This window comes from Plutella xylostella, chromosome 9, assembly GCF_932276165.1.
Source record: "Plutella xylostella chromosome 9, ilPluXylo3.1, whole genome shotgun sequence".
NCBI classification, from domain to species: domain Eukaryota; kingdom Metazoa; phylum Arthropoda; class Insecta; order Lepidoptera; family Plutellidae; genus Plutella; species Plutella xylostella.
Window position 1 is genome coordinate 930,754 of NC_063989.1, and position 18,868 is coordinate 949,621.

General features: G+C 36.5%; 1 protein-coding gene across 1 annotated transcript in view; it reads left to right on the forward strand.

The window, feature by feature from the left end:
* The first annotated feature begins 670 nt into the window (after positions 1 to 670).
* The window catches only part of LOC105383091 (phospholipase B1, membrane-associated), a 29,236-nt gene continuing 11,038 nt past the window's right edge, over positions 671 to 18,868 (forward strand). The window contains exons 1-2 of the mRNA XM_048623273.1: positions 671 to 1,022; positions 18,308 to 18,488. Coding sequence (XP_048479230.1) covers positions 951 to 1,022; positions 18,308 to 18,488 — 253 coding nt within the window. The 5' untranslated portion in view covers positions 671 to 950. The remainder of the gene's footprint in view (positions 1,023 to 18,307; positions 18,489 to 18,868) is intronic.

An 18,868-nucleotide genomic window follows, 5' to 3' on the forward strand; every position in this document is an offset into this window, starting at 1 on the left:
TTGCTTTGAAGTAAGTTAAAAGATGCCGAACAAGACACCATCGGTACAAAGTAGGCGGGAAACTAAGATGATTTATAATAACCATAACTTTTATAAGGAACTCAGCGATTGGTGCTAGAGCGGACGCATAAATCTCTAATATGACTCAACATCTTTAATTAACCTTAACTAAGCCGTAATAGGCGTAATAAGTTTTGTTACAATAACAGACTGGAAATTGTGTGTCCATTGCGGGTTCGCTGTGTGGGACGGTGGATGTTGTGGCTGAGAACAAGAAATGTGTATAAGTTTACCCACCATAACTTTTGATAGCTACTTTAGTAGCTACTTTAAGTGACCCTAATTAGGTTTTTTAATTGAAAGTTTGTGTTTCTATTATTTATGAGATCATGACATACTTTAGACTGTAAAAAGTTTATGATTTTATAGCAAGTTTAACGAACATAAATATCTGGATATGACTTGGTGCAGCTTTTGACCAGTTCATTATTTTAAAACATATTTATATGAAACATAAATGTTTTGTGAAATTTACGTACTCGTCATTTTTAAGAATGTACTCCACCTGTGCTATCTATGTCATCACAAGCTCCGCGCCCTCCACTCCTCGTCCTGCCCTTTCATCCACCGGCGGCGGCGGCGGCGGCGGCGGCGGCGGAGGCAAGGCCAGGGCTCACACGTTGTGCAAGAGTGGAGGCGCCCGCGCCGCGCGGCCCGGCACAATCCCGCCACACGCGCGCCGGCGCTGGCGAAAAAAAAACATTCGTCTCACCAGCCAGTAAAACCCACCCCAAAAAAAGTATTTGGCATAGTGCTTGCAGAGATATTTTTTTGTGAGTGTCACGCATAGGCAAAGGTTGCGCCGTTACAGCCAGGATAATGCTCTCGTATGTCGTTTGCTGAAACCTCGTGCGGAGGGCGTCAGTGCTGTGAGGTGTGATGGTGGCAGGATGTGGTGGCTCCTGGGGCTGTTGTTGGTGAACGAGGCGCTCGCCGCCAATAGCACCGCCGGAGGATTCGGGGTAAGTAACATGAAAAGATGAATTGTCTGCTTCAAATGTAAAATATAATAAAATATGTCCAATGACTAAACTTTTCAAGAAATTAAAAGACAGTTAATTGCCGAATCTGGTAGGAATTAGGCAAATACTTAGTAATACAAATTACTTAGTAGTAAAATAGATAAGTTTATAACTGTTGCGAACATAAAACAATGACTATAATAATAATGACGTATAAATATAGTTTAATGTAGCAATTATTTCAGTAATTCAATATCCGTTATTACCGTTACGTTTATTTTATGATTGGTATGATGATCGTAGCACTAACATTTATTAGGTAATTTTATTATTTATTGTTCATAATTAATTAACGTCTTTTAGTTTTTAACGCATCCATAAACATTTTTCCATTTGACCTAGAAAGAAATTGAGCGTATCGTAATTATCATTAAGATCTAATTAATCACAATACGTTTACTTGATTACATTATTTGAGTACGTCACCTACATTACATTACATTGTGTATTAATCATGCGTTTGACCCAGTAATTCCGAACAATAACTACTTTACTAGAATGCTTACTTCGCATTCGTAATTATTAAAACATAGTTTCACTTCCTCACAATTATTTGTAACAGTCATAACACAGCCGCATCAACTTTGTTCACTTTAACATGAGTTAATAGCAGTGGCAAACTGAAATTATCTGAAAACTTATAGAGAAAATGTATACAATAGACAGGAAGACCCATCTTCATTCATCATCTTACCTGATCATCAAGAAGACACTGGCAAGTGAGATATAATACCGAAAGCCCTTAGAAATACCTAGTTACTTAGGTATAAAATTACCTATTGATCACTTGTTACTTTCCTTTAGGAATACATAATGTGTAACCCTTATTTACCGACGCTACCAATCGTTTACCCAACAATCCTTCTGGTTTTACCTGTTATTCCGCGGCCCATGCCACGGTGCAACTTCAATGCACACCTATGTATCACACGTTTACATATCGTGAAAAAATATCAAAATACACGAATACACACACATATTTTTTGGCTGATAAAGATACTAAAACAGTAAAGTTAAATAAATTAATAACGCATTAAAATAGGTAAGTACCATAGCTTGTGTGTGTTCAAAATTAATTAAAAAGTACTTAATGAAAGTTAATACCTATAATTATATTGGATGTCATTGACTAATTCTTTCCAAGATACCTAATGCCTATCAAATTCTTAGACAGATCCGTATATTGAAGTCGAAGTAGGGTACCGCGCCTAAATTATGAGTTCGCTATAAGGACGTGGTTACACCACAAGTCCGTGGCATCAGACAGGTTCTGTAGTAATTTCGATAACTTAAGGCGAGGTGAGAGAGAATCTGGGATCGATTGGTCTGATTAACTTACAATTCATGGGACTTCTAACCTTTTTTAAACAACATGGAAGGCCTCGTATATTGAGTATTATTATTTAATCTTAAAATTATACTAATTATATACCTATACTTATCAAAATAAAGTTTTTAAATTCATGTTCTCTTTTTCGTAGTATCTTAAACATATTGCCTGTCGGATTTTAATGGATGGATTTAATCGGCATAGCTAGAATACCTAGTCATAGATTACGAGTACATTATATTGTTTGCGAACATAACTGAAATCAGCATTTTGTTTTTCAAATATATTGTAAGTATTTATTCACTTAACCCATTACTTGTTCCAACAAAATGGTGGACGGGTGGAATGTTTGTTTAATTGATCTAGGAATCGACGTCACTGGCCACCGGCCCTAGCCACAGACAGGTCCCACTACTTTTACTTTAGCTTAATCCAATTCATATGGGATTTGCACAACCGGGCATTCTAAATATTATGTGATAGGTAAAATATGTTAGGGAAAGTTTTCAAGAGCTTTTACTATCAGTAGGGCAAGTTACGGGAGTTTTTATAGTAAAACAAAAGGTAAATACAAAGTTAGGGAATCGTTAAAAAAAAGTTCGGATGCACGTTGAATTCTTTTGTTCGAGAATATTCGGTATTTTTTTTATACGCGTTGGAAGAATACATACAAAACCTAACACAAAAATATTATGTTCAATATAGATTTATTTATTTAGGTAGTATACGTAGGTACTTAATGCTTTTGAAAGACATCATATGAATTAATATGGGTACAGCCTTTTTAGGTCAATCTTAGAGCCTTGTTATAAGATTTCATTATTCAGACAACCGTTACAAAATAAATGCAAATTGATAAATTAATATTAGGACTATTCCACTAATTAATGCGTAACATGCGAATTATGAAGAGTTGGTGCAATCCTTGAAGTATCTGTGAGATCAATGAACTTTTCATAGATTGCCATATATTGTATGTTTATATAGCTTTCGTATCATATTTAGGTAAGTACTTATTGTTTAATAAGTGATAACGTATTCTTTTAATTACTAATATGAAATCTATAAAATTAACCTATGTTATGCCAAATATACTTAAATCAGTTATGCCAAAAATAAAAGTACCTACGACTTTAAAAAAAACTTAAAATTCCTGCTGCGTTTGTCTTTCATCCGTATAAGCTGTGCAGTAATATAGTAGCCCTAATTTACATAACATCTTAAGTATAGAAATTACGAAATTCGGCGATTAGCATCAAGTGAAGGAACTGGCGAGTGAAATGCAACGCCCAATGTCACCCGGTACCGCCACGGACATGAGAAAAGCCTCTACTAGTATGGCCCCCGGCTGGCATCACAGAACATGTACTCCACTATACGAGAGCACTCTCGCACCATCACTATACAAAAATAGGTATTTTTTTATAGAACCGGTTCGGATTGGATGCCGAATCTGAATATATTGCTGTAACTCATTTGTTTTCTTGAAAATTTTGTATTGTCAATACATAACATAGAGAGTTAGAGAGTAACATAAAGTCCAGTGTCAGAAAACCAGCAGCTCAGCATATGCTAAAGATACAAATCATGAGATGCGCACTATCTATCTTCCTTTTTAAATATATATTTTAAAATACAGTTTGTTAAGAATCTTTCATAATATTATATGAAGCAAGAATTAAAGTGGTTAAAAGTCTAAACCTTACCTTGGTAAATACTTAGTGGCTTCCTTTAAGTGAACTACTTTACATAAAGGTTATTATTTCATCAATCACACTTTGTATATACGTACATCATATTTTTTTTTGTTATTATAAAATTGTCTGGAATGTCTCAAATCACACGAACTATTTTCAACTCTTCGAGCATTTGTAACTTACGTTCAGACCATGTGGGATAAAAACTAATAAAAAATTAACATACCGTTCCGTTTCTACCATAAATAGGTACAATATTAGTTCGGATGTATCTGTCATAGTCATAAACAGACCTATAGACCTCATGGCTAACAATGTTATTGCAATTAGTCATAGCACCATCACGTAACATAACATTCTAAAAGGCCATCGCCAGATGAGATGAACTCTATGTCATGTTTTAGTGAAGAGTGTTGTGGGTTAAGAGCAAGAGGTTCTATAGGTATACATTTTGTTATACTTAGTTAAATATGAATGTATTATCGATTACATAATAATCCTTACTAATATTATAATTGCGAAAATAACTGTGTCTTTCACGCCAAAACTACTGAACGGATTTAAATGAAATTTGGTACACACATGGTCTAGAGTTCTAGACCCTGAGAAAGAACATAGGCTACTTTTTATCCTGGGATTCCCACGGTAAAACTTTTTAAGGCAAAGCGAAGCTCGCAAGAACAGCTAGTATATTATAATTTTACCGCGAAATAAAGCTCTCAAACCCCAGCTAGTCTTTAATATTATTGCATGATGGGTTCTACATATAACCTACATGTATTAATATTATGCCTATACAACCAAAACAATCATCACATAAAATTATAACCATACATAACTACTGCAGACCCCTAACACAGCGTGCAAACACTACATTGAGCGGTTACGCTCGCGACTGATCAATAAAACAAATTGTCTGCACGTGAGGCGATGTAACGAATGTCTGCACTGTGCGTCTGACCGTAGCTCGTAGTGTGTGACCTGTGTGTACACTCAACTAAAAAGATAAGTGTACAGTTCGGTTCTAAAAACTTGTAGTCGTGAAATTGGCAGCAAATGCACTTTTGTACCTTGTCAAACTAACATACCCTCTATTCATTCTTTCAAAGATTGACAGGGGGTTAGTTTGATAAAGCACAAAAGTGTAATCGCAGCTAACTTTAGAACTACTAAGTTCAAGAACAAGTTCAAGAACTGGCAGTTACCACCCAACGCTAACAGTTTGATCAATCAATCACAGATGAAAGATAGACGAGTAAATAATAATAATCGACACATACATACCAATTCTAGTGATGTCTATTCTTCGTATCTCTTTTGTTGACTGTACATAGCAATATATATGTACGGATGCGGTCAACAGGTCAACATAATTATTGAACAGTGAGAATCGAACTTGTTTGACCAAGTGACCATCTTATCTTCGGAATGATTGAAAAAAACTCGTTTATGATTATTATATCTCCCTACTTTAATTTCATGGACTTTGCTAAAAACTATTTATATTTAAGTTTATTTTAATAACTAAGTAGGTGCTTTAATATGGTTATAAATAATTTTAGGTCAAACAAATATTTATAAAAATAATTAAGACCGACCTATAACGATAATTCAACAAATAGAAAATGATTTTCGCTTTATCCTTCCTTTTTGCACATCCAACTTCCTTGTTGACAAACATTGAACAAAAACCGTTAAAACAAAACTAACCGCAGTCAACATAAACTCATTAGGGTAAATTAAATCTGCGTAACCATACCTTATGCAAACCATGGCTAAGTCTATTACAACCCGAGTGTTCCGCGGCCCGTGTTATGTCTCCAGCTTTGTCGGGAACTAATTGGCAATTCGAGTCGGCGCTACGGGCATGCTTAAATAGGTATTAATACTTATACAGGGTGCTGCGAAACAGATGATTCAGAAGGTCTAGCTTAATCAATAAATCAATAGTGTATCAACAAAAATAGTTGCACATTTCAGATATCAATAAAAAAACGCAATTGCACTAAGTGCTTTGCACATCCTCAAACTTTGTGGGTACTAGATTTCAATAAGTACGGGTTTCTCGGATGATTCTGAGATAAAATAACTTATAACTACTTAGGACCACAAAAATATACATTAACCCCGCTTTATTAAGCGTATCTATTCTATATTTCTATACCAGTAACGAATCAAACAGCTGGCCAATGAAAGTTCAGCTCGCGCGTTGATGTCTTTTGTATGGAGCTACGACGCCCGCAGCCCCCGCAGACCGCACTCAATATAAAGTTGAAATCACTGATTATAAATTCTACTTTACAAGATTATTAATGACTGGATGTTGTACCTAGCTTTTGAAGGGTGGTTTTAGGGTTTGGTTCAGGTTTATTTTTAATATTATAATATTATAGGTTTATTTATTGGATAGATATAAAATGCCAAAACCAGCTATTAAGCTAAACTATTAAACTATAAAAGAGACTAATCCCTTCGACACAGGGAACCCTAGTGTAGGGGTTAGGGATAATATAACACTGTTTCAATGTTTTGGCTATCAATAAAGATATGTGTATTTGTATTTGTTTGTTATACGGATATTTGATTCAGGTTTTGGAAGTTTAGTGTGAATCATTTTATCCAACAAAAAACGATAAGTATTTATTTCATTCTAGGTCATATTTATTGTATTCTAGGTGAATAGTCTTAAATTGCAAACAATCAGGTAAAACCACTATAGATGTGCCACTTGCAACGTAAAATGTAGAGTATAACAGAACTGGATATCTACTCTGAAGTAATACATTGTGTCTGCGCATTATACCTGTTTATTGGGTTCCTTAGGATAATCACTTATTAGACACATCAAATAAATTAGCTGAATATACTTAAAGTTATTTTTATGGTTAGTAAACTTTTAAATAAATATGAAATTAAATAAAATAAATCATTAACACTTGTTCAAACATTCTATTTTCATACCAGATTTTTCATATCAAAGCAGGGCTATAAATAATGCAGAACTCAATTCTACTATCGCAGCGACACGTAACGTAATGGATTGAAGTGCACACTATCATACATATTATGTTCCGATTCCGTGACCTGATTAAAATATTTAGGTACGGGAGAAGTTGCAAAAAGTGTATGAGGAAGTAAGCCGAAAAGAGATGACTCAGGGGGTTAATCTTAACAATTTTTGCCCTGTAGCACTGTAGACATTCATTCATGGTAAAATCTTGAAAATAGGTCGAATCAAGTTACGTGAATCCTATTGCTTCTACTTAAATGTTATACATGTACCGGAATTACCGTTTGTCCTAATGGTGATACATCAATACATGCATCTTCACTTAGCGTGAGTGGTCGCGGGTTCGAATACCGTCACATGCAAACTCAGAACAAAAGGTTCAAGTACCCATGCAGATGTCGAAACATCGTCAACACACTATCAATCACTACCGACTGTCGTTTTAATAGTTCGTTATGTAGCCGTTAAATAAAATGTTCAGTATATTGTTATAGTTGAATTATGTAGGTATAGTTTTTTAGTTATGTTCATATTTAAATTTAAGATTTAAAATGTGAAATAAAATAAAATTGCACAGTGTGCACCTTTGTTACTATGCTGTTCATGAAGGAAAATTTGTAATTGGCCTTACTATATAACGTTTGCTAGGTACGTTGGTGGACAGGTGGGACTCCCCGATCCTGCGCCACTGGTGCAGTCTGCATGTCCGGCCGTGGTGGACGGAGGATCGGTGAGTAGGCTTACACCTGTGTACTTACACTTTTTATTTATTATTTATCATTATTGTGTTTAGCATAAGGTACTAACATTAGCGTAAGTTAACATTGTTACTAACTCTTTTTTATGGATTTTATATCTGCAATAAAATGAATTGAATTGAATTGAATAACGATGTAATAGATTATAAGACTTTTGTTTACGCTGTAAATTTTCTTAATAAATAAATAAATATACAGAGAACGCTAAGTATATTATGCACATTTAGTTTTCTATATGATAAATAATCAAAAATGAGGGCTTGTAATAGGTTCTTTTTTTCCTACTTACCCGTATTATATGCTTCTAAACTTCTTTCACTTAATGCTTCTAAAAGTTTAAATAAACAAATTACACATATTATACTTCTATTCAAGAGAACGCTTCAAAATATGTAGAGAATACGCTCGGAATTAAGCTACTCGTAGTAAATACATAATATCTCTATAACATAAGCTTTTAAACCGAGTGTCTCATGGGTCTGCTACCAACCGATAGTCTGCCTTCCTGGGTTTTGTTTGTTACTTTGAGGAAAACACCAAATCGCTAGCTCACGAGGACGTACTTTGTGCGATGGCTTATGGTATTTTACCGTTTGCTCGTAATCTTCAGAAGGTATTCACTCATTAAGTATTATTTCCATTTCATAAATATGCAAAATTATGATGTTTCAAAAAGAGACACAGTATGGAACCCATAGTTCCCCAATAGGTACTACGTATAAACTACATTCATAACAATGTAGGTAGTTTACAGGTTTGACCCAAAGGCATGCAAATTAGGATTGCCACCCGCTACATAACAGTGATAAGCACAAGTTAGAACAAGTGGCGTTATCGCCATAAATCCTTCGGTATTAGTTGCGTACAGATGCAATTGTTACGTCGTCGTGACGTCACAGAGTCCAGCCACGTTCTACTCGTTAATCCTTCGTGAAACGTTGCAACAACGATTCATTTAAATAAAGTTGCGCGCGCGCCGCCGTAGCACCCGTTTGTAGCCAGTTATCACCATTTAGTCCCTGTATGACCGATCATTGTCTCTTTCTTAATTAAACTAAAATCCGTTCGTTTTTCCGACGTTAAACAAAAATCTCTTAGCCACTCACATGGCTATCTCATTTCAATTTTCTAAACATTTTAAACCCACTTTCCTTCGCAATCATAAAACTATCTCTCAGGCCCAAAGCTCGGGTCCGATGGGTCGTGATCTTTATCAAGTGAGTTCGGGCGTGGACCGCCGGGACCGGTCCGCTGACCCACTTCCACTCGACACTCGGGTACACTCGCGCAGACTGCGTGGCGCAACCTTCCCACCATTGTGGCATTTTTAAGCTGAGACCATCGAGAACACATCACACGTAACACTTATTATCTGTATCTGTTATTCTGGGAGTACGAATTAAGAGCAGTATAATGTTCATAGTATAGCGCGTGATATGTCCGTGACTGTACTTTCAATCTATGAACGAATGGGCTGGCCCCAGTAACATCTTTTTCGAATTGGAAATGAATGATGTCTAGAGTTAAATAGGTCCTTTAACTTTAATAATATGTAGTATTGTGGATATAATTATTGTAATCGCTAAATCAAAATAGCATGACTTTATTGTTACATGGTTCAGTAGTTAACCGATTAAAGAGGTGAATATGGGTGGGGTGCTAAATAAACAGACTGTTTCTCAGTCCCTTATGTCGCCAATAAGCTGACAAAGGATGACAATAGGTACAAATGAGGTATAGTGCCACAATCTTATCTGTTCCGGTGGCCACGTCGCTGTCATTGAATCCAGTGATGCCATCGATTAAATTTTGCCTATTTCTGGTTTAAACGACAACTCATTTCTGCTATTACCTATTTTTATAATTAGGTACATTCATAAGTATAAATAAATCAAAATATAGGGTCGATAGTAAATGAAAGAGGATATAATATATCAAACGACATTTGTTGTATAAAAAAATTGTCCACGGCGAACAGAAACAAAATTAGTTCTGATTATGTTCTGATATAAGACATTAAATCTAGATTTTACAATGATATAGGTAATATCCGTGGGTCGTGGGAATAACGAGATAGGAAACTATTGTACTTAATTATTATTTATTTATTTATGAACACTTTATTTTTTTCATTTTCTTTAGTAACAAGAAACAAGAGCATAAAATTAAAAGAAATTCAGACAATGTACAAAGACTAATTGCCAAAAATCCATTTCTTCTAGCCAACCCTTGATACTCGTAGTGGAAGAAGAAGATGTCATTAATCATCATTATTTCGTCTAAAATCGCTGCAGGTGCGAGAAATTCTTCTTGGTATACTGCCTAAGGTATAGGTACGAAGGTTCAGTCACACCTGTAATCAAACCAAAATAAAGATTATATACTTTCATCACGACCCATCCCGTCCCCACTGCTGGGGTACGGGTCTCTTGGGAAAATATTAATAAAATTACATGTGAGTATATGGGTAAAATTATTCGTCATATTTGGCAACACTAACCTGTAGCCGCTGCAACTCGTTCTTCCAATTTTTCTAACGGAATTAAAGGCGCATGAATACGTTATTCTTCCTGCATAAAAGCCAATATATCTAGTATTACTTTTCTTGCATCACTTTTCAGCGGTTTTGGCATTATTACACCCAGAAAATCACAAAACAAATTAAATAACGTAGCGTCAGCCTCTTCGCAGAAATTGACAACTCAAATAACGCACAGAGTATGAAATGACGATTGACAATGACGTCTCGTTAGTACACATTTTGACCACCGGAACAGATAAGATTGTGGCACATAAATGTTTGGTTTTACGAATCACCTCATCAGACCAACCCATAGACAAAAGGTTTTTCAAATATATTGAACACAACTTTCTAATTACAAAGAAGGTACATACTGTGACCCTAATAAGATGTAAAGTTAAATGACAGATAATGAACTCAGATACATTACAGCACTCGCCATGTTATCGCTATGGCGACGCGTGAGTAGCCAGTTGTAGTTGTAGCGGTCATTTATCAATCATTCATTCATTACATTAGCTCAATTTAACTGCTGACAGATGGACAGAGTGACGCCTCACGCGGCCCACGCCTAGCGACAAGGAACATAAGTACCTTCTTTAACGAGAAGCCTAGAGACATATTGTCTCGGGGGTTCTACCTTTTTTGGCATAAGTTTTTTTTGCCTAATCTCGTATTGCATAGTAACGTTTGGTCAAAGTCTCGTTACGCCGAAAATCGTATGGCATAAATCTCGTTTAGTAAAAAGTTATTTCGCATAACATTGTTTAGCCTAATAATGGTATGGCCAAATCTTGAATAGCCTAATAATGCTATGGCATAGGTTTATACAAAGTAATAATATTCGTTTGGCTTTAACTTTGACGGAGCGTCTCCCTACATAGCGCAAACTGGTGCCTTGTATTGTTTCCGCTGTTTGGAAAACGCTCCGCTCCGCTTCGCTGCGCTCCGCTTTGGTTTTGATGATCATGTGCACCTAACACGCTCCTCCTCGCTTTGCTCGTCGTCGCACCTATTTTTAGGTTTCGATCTCATGGGGTTTGTAATAATTATATTGGTCGTTAACTTTCGTTTTTTTGATCATACAATATCGTGATTTTCGGGATGTAGGAGAAAAATACCACAATTTGTACATTTACTACATACTTAATATATTATTTATTAAGATAACATTAGGAGAAACAAGATTATACATAGGTATAGACGAACATAAATTTGAGCAAACGAAACTTAGGTGTTTAAAGATTGTGCCTAAAGAGTTTTAGACGAAACGAGCCTTATGCCACATAAGTCTTGGCAAAGTGATGGTTCGGCCAAAAAAGTTTAGACCATACGAGTTATGCGAAATGAGTTTTGGTCAATAAAGATTATGCGAGATGAGCGGAACCCTGTCTCTGGCCACACACCATCGATCATAAATCACCAATACACGACTCTTTCGTACGAAACTTATCTCACCATTAAGCGGATGGAAAGCTCGTTTTGTCTAAGTAGAAACAAAGCTTTTTTGTCTAAGAACATTTAGAAAGGAAACAAGGATTAAAATACAAAAGAAATCCAACTCACGCATGTTTTTTTATGCATTTTGTTTCATAAGTACTGGCGGTGGTTGTTCAGAGCATTCAAGAGTTGCAGGCTGTTAATGAAATTCGGCGATTGTAGGTCATAAGCGTGAGTGGATATTTGCAAACTTGTCGTCATAAGTGTCGGGGAAATTTCCATAAGGATTTGCGCATCTACCATCTATATTTCGACACCGACGAATCCTTATCTTTACTGCTTCAACCAATGTTGCGTTTACGAGACGGAATGACAAATGGCCTTATACAACATTGTTTAAGTAATACTCATAGGTGGTTATCTGAAAAATAAGGTCGAAAAGGCGATCATACAGAACACGAACATTAACCACTTGAGATCACTTTACGCGTATCAATCTGGTATCATAAACACAGACTATGTTGGATCTGTGACCAGGCCCTACTGACGCAATACCCTGCTCGGTACCAATGAGTTTTTCACATATTTGAAGTCCATTGCTCTTTTGCTAAAGGGTTATATACTATTGGTTGTAATGAAGAAGGCGATGTGTAAAATATGAAGTGATGTAATGCCCCTCAGAAACCGGACTTTAGTAAGGAATGCTGGTCGACATGAATCATTTCCCTGACTCCGTATATGTTATGAGCTTAACTAGGTTTTAGGTACGAGTTTACTCGCCTTGCAGGTTGGCGGAAATTGAATCGATTTATTTACTGTTGTGTGATGATGAAATGTCTGTACCTTCGGAGTGAGACACATTGAGAAGTGAGAGTCGTGATTTTTCCGATATAAGGACGTTTTGAAGTTTTGGTTCGTCGACCAATATACAAATGTACTTACTGGCTATTGCTGAAAGTTTTCTTATTGAACATCAAGAAACATGTCTTGTTATCTAGGGACCTCTATGTCTATCAATAAACTGGAACGTGGAATGTGCTCAAATTATTGAAGTAAAAACCAGAGAAATTGTATAAACAGATGATGGCACTAGAATTCTTTTCTAGACAACCCGTCCCAGTCGGTTGCAAAACTGCCGACTATCGAAGTTTTTAAAAGTTTTTTGTGCAAATACTTAAGTAATTATATCATTTATTTGTACAAATACGCGCTCAAGTTAGCGTACAAATGTCAAACTCGAGGCGCGATGTGCGAAAGCACCGACTGAATCAATATTGGTTGTGTTTGAGGCGAAATAATAAGGTCACACGAGAACTGTGCCGTAATAGATGTTTGTGCACGGAGAATGTGAAACGTTATTTGATTACTGATTTCCGATCTAAGTAAGTAGGTACATAATAATAATATGTAGGTATGTACCTGATCGCTCATTGAAAGTTTATACCTACATTGTTAAAATAGAATTCACCTTTATACAACTAACTTTATATATGTACTACTACTTAGTCAAAGAAATAAAGTAAATCACAATAGCGTCAGCGTCCTCAAGCACTAGAATCTAGAATAATATTACAAACAATAGTGCTCTGCGGCTTCTGTGGAGACACAGTTAAGAAATATTTCTGAGAAAGTTTATAACCCTGTGACTTTATCAAAAAGCATTAAGTAACAGTACTATTATTACTTTCATGAGAAAAATAAGCTTTTTACCCGAAATTTCCTTGACGGATAGGTCAGTACTACTTGGTTACTATTAAGCTAATATTAAGCACTAAATATATAATAAATAATGCATGCATAACATAAAGTTATAAGGTACCTGTGTGTGTGTGTGTGAGATGTCCCCACATATTATTATATTACCTATCATATTAAATTTCAAAGATAAATAAATGTGTGTGTCATAACGAAAACTCTTGTTACCTGCAGATGGTATAGGAAAAAAAAAACCAGCACTTCATAAATACATATTTTTTTTACTGATTTTAAAGTTGGTTCCTACATAGATACATAAATCACCTCATTCAGTGATAAACAGATTCCTTCTATATTGTTTTGAGTTACAAATATTTATTTATTTACTTATTTATTTTATAAAACTTATACTACTCGTATCATTACAGAGTAACCTAATTCGATAGCAAGCTCAATTTTATTATAATTAGTTATATTATACTAGTACCTTACTTATACTAGTATTATACTAGTAGTAGTAGACGACCGAATGGCGTAGTGGTTAGTGACCCTGACTACTGAGCCGATGGTCCCGGGTTCGATTCCCGGCTGGGGCAGATATTTGTTTAAACACAGATATTTGTTCTCGGGTCTTGGATGTGCCCGTAAAATGGCAATAGGCCCGCCCCCTATTACATTGGGACTAACATAACACACTGGCGAAAAGTGGGTGCAGCAATGCAGCTCTGCCTACCCCGCAAGGGAGTACATTAGTACAAGGCGTGAGTGCGTGTGTGTGTCTGTGTGTGTATTATACTAGTAGTAAAATAGTTGCCATTGCATAGTAAACATAAAAAAGCATAAGTTTTTTTATGCACAGGGTTCAAAGCTCATAAACAAAGAGCACACGATGTCATGAAAGCTCATTTCTAGTGATTTCGCAAGCACAATAGGCCCCGTAGTTGTTACGTGCTACAACCATATAGCAAGAACATAATACCTGGGGGTCACACCACCTTACGAAAAACTAAGTTTTGGAGTGTTACTCCGCTAACCACGACAGTATTTTGTTTCATGACAGCTCTCGGTCCATTGTTTTTTTGTAAAGCTAGAGTAAACCTTCTGTACCTGCCTAGATAAACAGTTGTTCGTATGGTGATTAATTGTAAACTCGTAAACTTTTAACGACATCACAGGCAGTTAGTATGGAAATAAAGTGTACCTACATTGTATCTAATTGCTTTGACTTTTTTTAATCTCGTGTGAAAATAATAGTTAGCCAATACTAAGGTATTAATTATTATGAAGCAATACCTATGAGTAAGCTAGTAAGTACATGTTAAATTTATTGTTTTTAAATATGAGATTTATAGGAAATATCAATAGGGATTTTATAAATTATTAAATTGAAATTTTGATTTTATCAGCGCAAATATAAATTTGGATAGTTCTTATTTCAATTTCAACAGGTACTTATGGCCACAAAAGAGATTTTCACAGTCAATTACTAAGTATAAGTAGATCTCTACTGAAAGCAGAGTAACACTTATAGCGCCTATCTATGTGTACACGACACAGTACGGTCATCAATTTATCTTTTAACGAGACATCTAAAACGCCCCGTGAATATTAAACCAGTTGTATCTAATTAAAAACACCCAAGCTAGCGCCTTGCATCAAATGCTGGCGTCTCATGACGATCAGCATGCAAGCTGCGCCCGCGCACTTCAGGGGTTACTTTAGCTTTACAATAAACGAACGTTCGAGAGCTGTCACGCAATCGGTACATTTAATACACTCACGGGCAATGAAAAGGTTCCACTGAGAAAAGCACCAAAAAAAACAAAATAACACGCACTCACGCCTTGTACTAATGTACTCCCTTGCAGGATAGGCAGAGGTGCATTGCTGCACCCACTTTTCGCCAGAGTGTTATGTTAGTAAAAGCACCAAATTACTCCTAAACGGAAAAGGCTAGCTTTATGACTCCTACTGCAACATTTAAAGTACATTAAACAGAGCATCGGGATATCACCAACTAAAAGCGATAATATTTTGTTCAAATTTTAAATGAAATGTTTGAAAAAAATGGGGTTGTTTGATGTCGGAATTTTGTGAGTGGAACTTTTTCATTGCCCGTGAGTGTACAATGAGATAGAGGCGTGGTTGGCGCCGCAACGCTTCGAAACATCGACAGTGACCCCCTGCACGCAGCTTGAACATGTTTGTCGAAATGCGCAAATGCTTGTGAGTCGCTGAGCGCGTGCGCTTTGTATGCGCGCCGTCTTCACGACGAATTGGCAAGGAATTTGCTGGACGGCCTACTTACATAATTGAGTTAACATATGCGTACAGTACATGGGCTGGTCGAGGAGTAGTTGAAAATTGCTATTCGCGATGATGATGATATATCCAAGTGTAGAGATGTGGAAGCAGATGGTAGCTATACCAGCAATGATGGCGGTAATTTCCTAACCATAAAGTGGGAAGGAAAGGCGACAAAAAGAGCGTCTTTGAGTGACATGAAAACTGATCCTTTTAGTACTTTCCTTACCACAAAGTGAGGAGGAAAGACGACAAAAGGAGCGTCTTTGAGTGTCATGAAAACTATTCCTTTTATTATACGTTCGGCGAATCCGGCAGTCCGTTACTATAACACCATATAATTTTCAACACGGTGATAAACATAGTCTAGCTCTTTTGCCTTGTCTAACCTCGTCTGGCGTCTGACCCTAGTCTAATTAACTATTTCTTACTTTTAGGACTTATTTCTGAAAAGTAGTTACATACAAAATAATTTTTACTGTTGTATTTGTCACCGAAAAGAAAACCAATACATAAACCTACTTAAGTATTTTGATCTTCAACTTACAAATTATGAAAATCAAGAACTGAGAAAGATTCAAAGTAATAAGTAACTTACAATTCTCATTTACCATCTCTATGCTTAATTTCCCGAGCATTCATGAATTATTTCTGTTATGGTTAGAACCCAACAGAGCTTGAGCGGTCAAAGGCTAGCTCTTAATATCCGAGGCATGTTAAATAGTGAATGGACAATAAAGCGTTTTACTACCCACTTATAAACATCATCAATAGATAATAAAACTTTAGCTTGTAATTATATAACTCAATTATATACATACGTATACAAAGTAACAAAGCCTTTAAATTACGAACAAGCGGTTAAGTTACACCGATGATTTGCTATTGACGGTGCCTGCACTGCGTCACAAAGTGTGAGGTTATGCGTTTGGTGTTACGTGCATCTTAATGTATGTTTGTATGTCTGCTGCGTGAACGAGATGGCTAGATAATAGCATAAAATAACGAGACTAGCACACTACTTGTTATTCTATGATAATAGTGTCGTACGTACTACGTATTTTACCTAATGTATATTTATGATCCAAACTGACGAGATTTAATTAGATTTAGGTAATAAAGTTATGAGTTCTGGATGAATTGTAATTGAAGCTATCAAAATAATGTATCAGATAAAATAATATACGTTCATACGTTACGGTAAAGATCAGGTTAAACATTATATTCTATCTTGCATAGTACCTTACCAACCTAAATAACAAAACCATTAGGTTAGTCTTGAAGAAGATATTTTCAGATATTTTAATAGACACCAACTGCTTATGGAGAGTAGATTACCAAGATTATCTGACAGTGTGGTGTCAGCACAGACACTGATTAGATGAAGATGGCGTCAGGATCAACTGCAGGTCGCGTCGTGCTGCCTCGGGCCCTGTGGCCTCATGTAGGAAATAACATAGATCCGAAACAATAACGTTTCTGACAGCATAATATTGTCCGTCCCTTTGGTATTCTGTGCTTTGGTGTTCGTTAGCAACGGCGTTAGGTACTTGTATTGTGTAGGTACTACTTAAGTAAGAACTTTCAATGCCTTTAGCGGCTATAGGAATACCAATTTCATTGAGTTCATTCTCAGTAGAGTTTAGGTGGTACTTATATTCAACTCGCATTATAATTTCTAGACTTTTGTTCATGGCTCACAATTGCCTTGTGACTGTGATTCACGCTTTTATCATAAGTAAGTAAATGAATGTAAGTATTAGCTAAGTACCTAAACATGAAAAGGGCTAGTTGGAGTTGCCATATCAAGGACTGATACCAACTCGACATCTTACATCAAACATAATGACTGTTTCCTTATCTCGAAGCTTATCTAAAAGACGGATCTCTCGAACGCTTTCTTTGATCAGTTATTATGAATACAAAGCAACTGATAACCCTACCTGTATACCTACTCACTGTACAGTTATAGACAAAGCTTATGAAATAACATTATACAGTCTAAATGACTAGATGGGCAGCCAATTATTTTCATCAAGTTGAGTACTTTTAATTAGAGCAGTTTTTGTCTCAATATTCCATATTTCCCCAGATACCTCGGTTATTTAATTACACTTTAACGAACGAAACAATGAAGGTTTCAGATCATTAGGTATGACGTGAGTATGTGTTGGTCTGAATGTAGTGCTTGAAGACAATAGTAGGTTTTTGTAGTCTGCTTTGTTATATCTATATTCTACATAAACCGTAGAGTGCTCGGTTTCGTTACATTTTCTGGGTGATTTATTTGTCAACTTTTGGTAGAGGTACTTTATATTACAAATAATGTATTATTGCCTACTAGGGTATAAACTTTTTTTTATATGAGGCTGTCACATGGACCTATCTACTTGACCATTTCGGCCAGCTTTCATCTCTCCTACAGTCAAACCCTCTCGAACCTACTACAACCAAACCATTCCCTCCACAGTGGTCGCTCCGCTACCCGACCCGCAAGTCGCACGTGCGTCGCCAGCGCGCCATCCCCGCGTCCACGCCCTTCTTCTGCCCCGTGGCGGGCGCGCGCAGCCCGCAGCGCCCGGCGTCCGTGCACCGGCTGCGGCCCGGAGACATCGACGTGGTGGCGGCTATAGGGGACTCGCTGGTCGCCGGTGAGTGTGCTGCTACTGAGGATGTTGAAGAAGGAAAATGGATTCGCCAGCCACATCAGAGCACATAACAGAGAGTGACAGTCGCTATTGTCGGACAACAAAGAGGGCATCATCATCGAAACATTAGCAATGTGCTCTTTGATTTCCGGGTTCCGCTCATCTGGCATAATCTTTATTGACCAAAACACATTTCGCATAACTCGTATGGTCTAAACTTTTTTGGCCGAACCATCACTTTGCCAAGACTTATGTGGCATAAGGCTCGTTTCGTCTAAAACTCTTTAGGCACAATCTTTAAACACCTAAGTTTCGTTTGCTCAAATTTATGTTCGTCTATACCTATGTATAATCTTGTTTCTCCTAATTTTATCTTAATAAAT